This window comes from Oncorhynchus clarkii, chromosome 11, assembly GCF_045791955.1.
Source record: "Oncorhynchus clarkii lewisi isolate Uvic-CL-2024 chromosome 11, UVic_Ocla_1.0, whole genome shotgun sequence".
NCBI lineage: Eukaryota > Metazoa > Chordata > Actinopteri > Salmoniformes > Salmonidae > Oncorhynchus > Oncorhynchus clarkii.
This window is the reverse complement of record NC_092157.1, coordinates 16,767,711-16,776,183: the sequence shown is the minus strand read 5'-3', so window position 1 is coordinate 16,776,183 and position 8,473 is coordinate 16,767,711. Positions and strand designations below refer to the sequence as shown.

Genomic DNA, 8,473 nt, shown 5'->3' with positions numbered 1-8,473 from the left:
GGGGTATAGGTGGGAGAGAGAAGGAGGGGCAGCCTGGAGGGCAAAGGTGGGTCAGTGGGTATAGGTGGGAGAGAGGGGGAGGGGCAGCCTGGAGGGCAAAGGTGGGTCAGGGGGTATAGAGTGTTTTCTTTATGTTTAGTAATAAGTGGAGCAATAAGGCATTTGTTTTTTAGCGTTTTGGTTCTTTCTGATTTGTTTTTATTTCAGGTTTGTGGTGGAACCTCGTTCATTTTGGGGGATCAGCTGGTATCTCCTGTTTGGTAGTCTGCTTGTTCCAGGAGGCCAGTCTGCAGAGCTGGGAGGATCGCTAGCTAATGTGGCGCACCTGGGCAGGCTTGGCCTGAAGGCTATACAAGTTGGCTGACTGGCAGGCTGGCTTCCACCGCCTGTTTTCACCATACAACACACCGCATACACTACTGATCCTGTTTGGGGTTTTAGGCTGGGTTTCTGTATAGCACTTTGTGACATCGACTGATTTAGAAAGGGCTTTATAAATACATTTAATTGAATTTGATTGATCCTACAAATGTCCATAGCTGATGTTACATTTATTTATTTATTATTATTTAGTTTAATAAATGTATTCCTTTTTACATTTAAGTTATGAGTGGTTTCCCTTTGTTACAAACTATGAGCCAGGTTGTTACAGGCACGACAATGGGCCTCAGGATATCATCACAGTGTCTCTGTGCATTCAAATTGCCATAGATTAAATGCAATTGTATTCATTGTCCATAGCTAATGCTTGCCCATACCATAACCCACCCCCACCATGGGGCACTCTGTTCACAACGTCTGCCATCTGCCCGGTACAGTTGAAACTGGATCCATCTGTGAAGAGCACAGTTCTCCAGCGTGCAAGTGGCTATCGAAGGTGAGTATTTGCCCACTGAAGTCGGTTACGACGTCGAACTGCAGTCAGGTCAAGACCCTGGTGAGGACGACAAGCATGCAGATGAGCTTCCCTGACAGTTTGGGCAGAAATTCTTTGGTTGTGCAAACCCACAGTTTCATCAGCTGTCCGGGTGGCTGGTCTCAGACGATCCCGCAGGTGACAAAGCCAGATGTGGAGGTCCTTGGCTGGCGTGGTTACACATGGTCTGCAATTGTGAGGCAGGATGGACATACTGACAAATTCTCTAAAATGATGTTGGTAGAGAAATTAACATTCCTTTTTCTGGCTACAGCTCTGGTGGACATTCCTGCAGTCAGTATGCCAATTGCATGCTCCCTCAAATCTGTGACATTGTGTTGTGTGATTTAACTTCACATTTTAGAGTAGCCTTTTATTGTCCACAGCACAAGGTGCACCTGTGTAATTATCATGCTGTTTAATCAGCTTCTTGAGATGCCACAGATGTCAGATGGGTGGATTGTCTTGGCAAAGGAGAAATGCTCACTAACAGGGATGCAAACCAATTTGTGCACCAAATTTGAGAGCAATAAGCATATTGTGTGTCTGGAACGATTCTGGGATCTTTAATAACAGTTCATGAAACATGGAACCAACACTTTACATGCTGTGTTTATGTTTTTGTTCAGTCTACATTAACTACAATAACCAGTCTAGCACAGGAGTAGCCAATCCCCCTCCAGGAGATCTACAAGGAGTGGGGTCTACAGGGTTAGGTCATTACCAGCACTACACACCTTATTCCGTGGGTCCTCCACTGTCTGACAAATTACAACAGAGATGATTGTCAGGGATGAGATGTACTTTTGACAGACGGAAATTATATAAGTCGTATATGATTTTATCCGTGTTCATGCATCTGAGTAAGAAGACTAATGATTGGTTCATTAGGCTAATCAGGTGTATAACTAAAGGCTGCATACCCTGTAGCTCTCCAGGATCAGGGTTGGCCACCCTTGGTCTCACAGCATAAAACCCAATGCTGTACAAAGGTTAAGGTTGCGACTTTTCATGTGTCATTGGGATGGGGTCAAGATGATGGCATCACCCTAAACTCCACACTACAGCCAACTGACAACAAATAAAAAGTAGGAGCACTCAATCTTGGACATAAAGGACAAAATCACATTATATTCCACCTACTACAGTATGTTTCATTAGTAAAGCCTTCATCAGAGCATGTTTAGCTCAGTCGTTAGGCCATACCTTAAAGAGTCCATCGGCAGTTACTACATATGTACCCATTGATTCTTGAAGAATATAACCTAGAAATACCTCACGAGCTTAGTTCAACTGTCATAACTGGCAGTCTGATCTTCTGAACGGCCATCCTGGGAAAGACCCATGTCACATTTTTCCGTCCGGAATGCTGATGAAAGTGTTTCCTCTTGGTAAACGATCTGCGCTGATGCAGCAGAAACTCCCGACAGTCTTTCATTCACAAAAAAAGGAGAGGAGAAGAGTGAACCGGAGGTGCCACTTCTGCTTTTCAGGCCTTTATATAACCTCAACCCTGGTGAAGACTGACACTACAGAACTGACCCTGCGCTAAGCTGAGCAGCCTGCCAGAGAAGAGAGAGAATGAATTCATCTATTTTTTCAACTTGTATTGTACCAGTAAAGATGGTGACCTGTGGAACTCTGGTGAAGATCTGGACAGCAGCAATCGTCATAGCAACGCTGGTCTGGACAGGGACAGGTGAGGAGAAGGGAATGTGTGTTAGGTGGTTAGAGGTGGAAGGTACATGGTTTTTGAAGTGATTGCCAGGTCAAGATGATGTGTTTCTTTGAGACTGTGTAAGTATGATTCTGACGAGGGATGAGCACGCCAATTTTTCTTTCTATGAAAACTATTCCCCCTCCTCAGTAGATGGAGAGAAGCTGTCGTCGTGCTGTAAGACAGTGACCAGGAGCGAGGTGACCGATCCAATCACAGGCTACTGGACTCAGCACTATAACGCTCCCTGTGTACGGGCCGTCATGTAAGGAACAGATCTTTTAGTCTTTATTCCATTGAGGTTCATCCAGTTTAGTCTCATATGTTGTCACAAGGTGCTTTACTGTATGTGGTGTCCATGTTGTGCCAAAGCCTCCAGACATGTTGTGTCATACCCCTTCAGTTTCAGTGTTAACAAAGTTTCTCCTGCAGCTTGGAGACGGAAAAGGGCCTGATCTGTTGTCACTATAAACAACCCTGGGTACGCCGCAAGATTCAACAGTTTGAGTAAGTTAGCTATCACACACGCACGCTCACATGTGCACACGCACAGAGAAAGAACAAAAGAGAATAGGAAACTGATTGTGTATTTTTCTTCTCTTCTAGAATGGCCCGCAGGAGCTCATCATCTCCCTCTCTCTCCTCCTCTCCACCCTCTCTCACCTCCTCCCCTACCACTACCTCCTTACCTTCCTCTCCTCCCTCAGTCAACTTCTCTCCCCTGTCTCTCACTTCCACCCTTAGGTCTTTACCCTCCTCTCCCCCTTCTCTCTCCTCCTCTTCCAACTCTCTCACTTCTACCTCCTTACCTTCCTCTCCTCCCTCAGTCAACTTCTCTCCCCTCTCTCTCACTTCCACCCTTAGGTCTTTACCCTCCTCTCCCCCTTCTCTCTCCTCCTCTTCCAACTCTCTCACTTCTACCTTCTTACCCTCCTCTCCTCCTTCTCTCTCCTCCTCTTCCAACTCTCTCACTTCTACCTTCTTACCCTCCTCTCCCCCTTCTCTCTCCTCCTCTTCCAACTCTCTCACTTCTACCTCCTTACCTTCCTCTCCTCCCTCAGTCAACTTCTCTCCCCTCTCTCTCACTTCCACCCTTAGGTCTTTACCCTCCTCTCCCCCTTCTCTCTCCTCCTCTTCCAACTCTCTCACCTCTACCACTACCTCCTTATCTTCCTCTCCTCCCTCAGTCAACTTCTCTCCCCTGTCTCTCATTTCCACCCTTAGGTCTTTACCCTCCTCTTCCCCTTCTCTCTCCTCCTCTTCCAACTCTCTCACTTCTACCTCTACCTTCTTACCCTCCTCTCCTTCTTCTCTCTCCTCCTCTTCCAACTCTCTCACTTCTACTTTTACCTTCCTACCCTCCTCTCCTCCTTCTCTCTCCTCCTCTTCCAACTCTCTCACTTCTACCTCTACCTTCTTACCCTCCTCTCCTCCTTCTCTCTCCTCCTCTTCCAACTCTCTCACTTCTACCTCTACCTTCTTACCCTCCTCTCCTCCTTCTCTCTCCTCCTCTTCCAACTCTCTCACCTCCACCTCTACCTTCTTACCCTCCTCTCCTCCACCTCTCTCCTCCTCTTCCAACTCTCTCACCTCCACCTCTACCTTCTTACCCTCCTCTCCTCCACCTCTCTCCTCCTCTTCCAACTCTCTCACCTCCACCTCTACATTCTTAACCTCCTCTCCTCCAGCTCTCTCCTCCTCTCCTCTGTCTGTTTCCTCTCTTCACTCGCTCTTCTCCTCTCTTTTCCCTGCTTCCCCCTCTTCTCCCCCCGTAACTTCCTCTCACCCCTCTTTGTCCCGCTCTCCCTCCTATCTCCTCTCCTCTCTTTTCCCTGCCTCCTCCTCTCCTCCCTCAATCACTTCCTCTCCTACATCTCTTTCCTCCTCCCCTCATTGGGAATCAACCGAGAATGCCTTAACTCAGCAGTCAACAGCCAACCAATAGAATCATTGCCAATGGCTGAAGTTCCACTAAAGTTCCACTTCCTCATATCTAAAAAAACAGACTTCCAATTTGCATATTACACTCAGATTTGATATCTTTTTAGTTATTATTTAATTCAGTTGTCATCATTATTTATGAAATATCTTCAAGGCCAGTGTCTCGTGTATTTATTAGTTAATTTCTTCAAGTAGTTATGATGACTTTTCGTTATACATTACCAATGAGTTCTTAATGAGTTCTTAATGTTATTTAACACATTTATTTATTAAGTACTTATACATTTAATTGGTTTCTTTTTGATCAATCAATGTTATTTTAAGAAATGTTTGTAAGAGAAATGTCCTTTTCTACTTATTTATTCAACAATAATGAGTTGTAAAACATCAGAAAATGGATGAAACTGAAATAGAAAATAAAATGATGGAAATATTATTTTGAGTTGTCAGTCTGACTGTTTTGACATTGTGGTGCAGACACTATGCATTTGCAGCATCAACTTTTCACACCTTCTGGTGTTCGTGTGTGTGTGTGTACCCTTTATGAATCCATCATTCTCCGAAACACTGCTGCAGGGGTTGGGAGTGTTGGTGGTTTGTTAAGGGGCAACAAAAAAAAAACAGAGAAGGAGAGGGGGGGGAGGGGGGGGGCGGAGGTGTGACTATAGCATTACGAATACTGACCACATCACACCATAACACACACACAAACAAAAAGAGCAAGATGGGTGTTTCCACCAGTACGGTATATGTAACCCACCGTCAGAAACGAAACCCCTGACACTTCCACCGCCTTTCACAGATTCATTACGACGGTTACCAGACCAATCAGTACGACCTCCGACCCGTCTCCCTACTAGCTAGTGCCTAGCTGTGAATGTTTGTCTGTCAGTCAGTCATTTATTCATTAATTCAGTCAATCAGTCAGTCAATATGTCCATGTTCCAGTCCAGGACCGTCTCGCTGGCACTCCTGATCACCATGTGTGTGTACCTCTCCTCTGTCTCTGCCAACTGTGAGTATTGATTCACTGATTGATTGAACTACACATATATTGTTTATATTCTAGAACTATATATGAATATACAGTATATGCTATATACTATGTTCACACACACATTAACATGCAGAACATGTTATAATGCGTTTACAGTTACCATTGAGTTGTACCACTGTAGTGTACCACTGTAGTGTACCACTGTAGTGTACCACTGTAATAGGAAGCTTGTTGATAGACCCTCTACAACTCGGACACCTCTCAGACCCAGAGTGGTGCACGAACCACAGTTATCTGGACTTTTTAAATATATTTTAACTGTTTAGTTTAGCATGCTTGCTGGTAACGGAACTGATTGCAATTTTTTTGTAATCAGATTACATGTACAGTGCATTAGCATTGATTTTTTTCCACATTTTGTAAAAATAAATCTAAATCTACACACAGTACCCCATAATGACAAAGTGAAAACAGGTTTTTAGAAATGTTTGCACAGTTATTAAAAATTAAAAACAGAAATACTATTTGCACAAGTATTCAGACCCTTTGATATGAGACTCAAAATTGAGCTCAGGTGCATGCTGTTTCCATTGATCATCCTTGAGATGTTTCTACAACTTGATTGGACTCCACCTCTGGTAAATTCAATTGATTGGACATGATTTGGAAAGGCACACACAACTGACAGTGTCTGTCAAAGCAAAAACCAAGGAATGAGGTCGAAGGAATTGCCTGTAGAGATCGGAGACAGGATTGTGTCGAGACACAGATGTGGGGAAGGGTACCAAAAACAGTTTGCAGCATTCTTAAATGGAAGAATTTTGGAACCACCAAGACTCTTCCAAGAGCTGGCTGCCTGGTCAAACTGAGCAATCGGGGGAGAAGGCCCTTGGTCAGGGAGGTGACCAAGAACCCGATGGTCACTCTGACAGAGCTCCAGAGTTCCTCTGTGGAGATGGGAGAACCTTCCAGAAGGACCACCATCGCTGCAGCACTCCGCCAATTAGTTCACATTCCAACAGGACAACAACCCTAAGCACACAGCCAAGACAACACAGGAGTGGCTTCGGGACAAGTCTCAATGTCCTTGAGTGGCCCAGCAAGAGCACGGACTTGAACCCGATTGAACATCTCTGGAAAGACCTAAAAATAGCTGCGTAGCGACGCTCCCCATCCAACCTGACAAAACTTGAGAGGATCTACAGAGAAGAATGGGAGAAACTCCCCAAATATAGGTGAGGCTGTAATCGCTGCCAAAAGTGCTTCAACAAAGTACAGAGTAAAGGGTCTGAATACTTATGTAAATGTGATAGAAGTTTTTTAAATGTTTTAATACATATGCGAACACTTCTATAAAACTGTTTTTTCTTTGCCATGATTGGGTATTGTGTGTAGATTGATGAGGGAAAAAACATTTGGATACATTTTAGAATAAGGCTGTAACGTAACAAAATATGGAAAAAGTCAAGGGGTATGAATGCACTGTAACTGATTACATGTAATTAGTTCCTCCCCAACCTGTGCACGCACAAACACAGACACAGAGATAGACACAGACACAGGTCGGTTGATTTACACGTTGTTATTCTTTGCTGAGCCATCAGACACCTCTGAGGTGGGACAGGCTTCATGTCTTTATAGTTTCCTGTCAGACTCTCACAAAGATAAAATGTTTATGGTTACTTTAGAGATCTCACAATCTTTTGTTTCAGTTTTTTTTTCTCGCTCTCTCACTCCCCCCCCCCCCCCCCCCCCCCCCCCCCTCAGATCGTCGGCCCAGTAAGGTGACCACAAACTGCTGCACAAGTGTGTCTGACACTCCCATAAAATCTGAACTGCAAGGATACCGCATCCAAAACTCCATGCCACCCTGTGTTAACGCCATCATGTAAGTCTCAAACACCCACCCACACCCACACCCACACACAGTAGTAGTAATAAACTCTGTGTCTTGTTTCAGCTTCTACACAGTGAAAGGTGAGAAGATCTGCTCTGATCCCAAAACACCCTGGGTCGACAGGAGAAAGAAAGGTAAAGAGGACACACACACACACACACACACACACACACACACACACACACACACACACACACACACACACACACACACACACACACACACACACACACACAGAGTTTAATCTGGATGTCTCTCTCTAGGTTTAAAAGTGATGAAAAAGTGAAGAAGCCATGCTTGACCATGTCTGGAGCCTTCTGTACTGTAGATCTGCCTCCCTCTACAAGCCTCCCTCTACAAGCCTCCCCCTACAAGCCTCCCCCTACAAGCCTCCCCCTACAAGCCTCCCCCTACAACCATCTAGAATAGTTTTCCACATGTTTTCCTTTTCTGTTATATTTTGATTATTGTATCTGGTCGTTAGGACCTACACTTTGTTCTGTGGAAATGGACTGAATAATATATATATTTTCAAATATATTTCTTTAAAATACTTGTTATGACAGTCAGTCTCTTATTTTGACATATTTTCTGTTAGTTTGAAGATAATTAGTCTATTGTTGTGTTTATGTTGATCTAAAACCACTGGAAAGCATACAAAGTGTGCTGTCCTGAAGTGATACAGTGTACAGTTTGTCTATGGGTTACTATAGCAGTGCTGAGAGGAGAAGTCTAACCTCATAGCACCATCTAGTGGCCAACTGGGACCACACAGTGTGACTGAGTAGGACCACACAGCATGGCTGAGTAGGACCACAGATGCGGTGCTCAGGAGTGGGTGAAAATGTTCCTGATCTCATATTCTATTCTGAGTACAATGAGTGGAGGTATGCTGTGTGTCACCTTTATACATGCACGTGCACACACACATGCACGCACAGAGTGACCTGGCTGTTGAAAGAGCAGCGGGGGCCTGCAGATAGTAAGTGTTTTATTTACGTAATG

General features: G+C 44.5%; 2 protein-coding genes across 3 annotated transcripts; both read left to right on the top strand.

Annotated features, from left to right (window-relative positions):
* The first annotated feature begins 2,453 nt into the window (after nt 1-2,453).
* Nucleotides 2,454-4,991, top strand: LOC139420655 (uncharacterized). 2 transcript variants are annotated; one of them, XM_071170865.1, is made up of 4 exons: nt 2,454-2,615; nt 2,784-2,898; nt 3,066-3,140; nt 3,240-4,991. In XM_071170865.1, the coding sequence occupies exons 1-4, from the start codon at nt 2,498-2,500 to the stop codon at nt 4,576-4,578; spliced, it is 1,647 nt and encodes a 548-aa protein (XP_071026966.1). In that variant the 5' UTR covers nt 2,454-2,497; the 3' UTR covers nt 4,579-4,991. The 2 variants fall into 2 exon arrangements, with proteins under 2 accessions (XP_071026966.1, XP_071026967.1); XM_071170866.1 differs by having other exon boundaries at nt 2,473-2,615; nt 2,787-2,898.
* A 314-nt stretch (nt 4,992-5,305) lies between these two features.
* On the top strand, nt 5,306-8,023 carry LOC139420654 (eotaxin-like). The gene is made up of 4 exons (XM_071170864.1): nt 5,306-5,589; nt 7,339-7,459; nt 7,532-7,602; nt 7,732-8,023. The coding sequence occupies exons 1-4, from the start codon at nt 5,508-5,510 to the stop codon at nt 7,752-7,754; spliced, it is 297 nt and encodes a 98-aa protein (XP_071026965.1). The 5' UTR covers nt 5,306-5,507; the 3' UTR covers nt 7,755-8,023.
* Nucleotides 8,024-8,473: the final 450 nt, after the last annotated feature.

Coding starts and splice junctions, on each gene's coding strand:
- LOC139420654 (XM_071170864.1), top strand. CDS start 5,508: ATGTCCATGTTCCAGTCCAGGACCGTCTCGCTGGCACTCCTGATCACC. Junction 5,590..7,338: donor CTCCTCTGTCTCTGCCAACT/GTGAGTATTGAT, acceptor CCCCCCCCTCAG/ATCGTCGGCCCAGTAAGGTG. Junction 7,603..7,731: donor GGTCGACAGGAGAAAGAAAG/GTAAAGAGGACA, acceptor GTCTCTCTCTAG/GTTTAAAAGTGATGAAAAAG.
- LOC139420655 (XM_071170865.1), top strand. CDS start 2,498: ATGAATTCATCTATTTTTTCAACTTGTATTGTACCAGTAAAGATGGTG. Junction 2,899..3,065: donor CCCTGTGTACGGGCCGTCAT/GTAAGGAACAGA, acceptor TTTCTCCTGCAG/CTTGGAGACGGAAAAGGGCC. Junction 3,141..3,239: donor CGCAAGATTCAACAGTTTGA/GTAAGTTAGCTA, acceptor CTTCTCTTCTAG/AATGGCCCGCAGGAGCTCAT.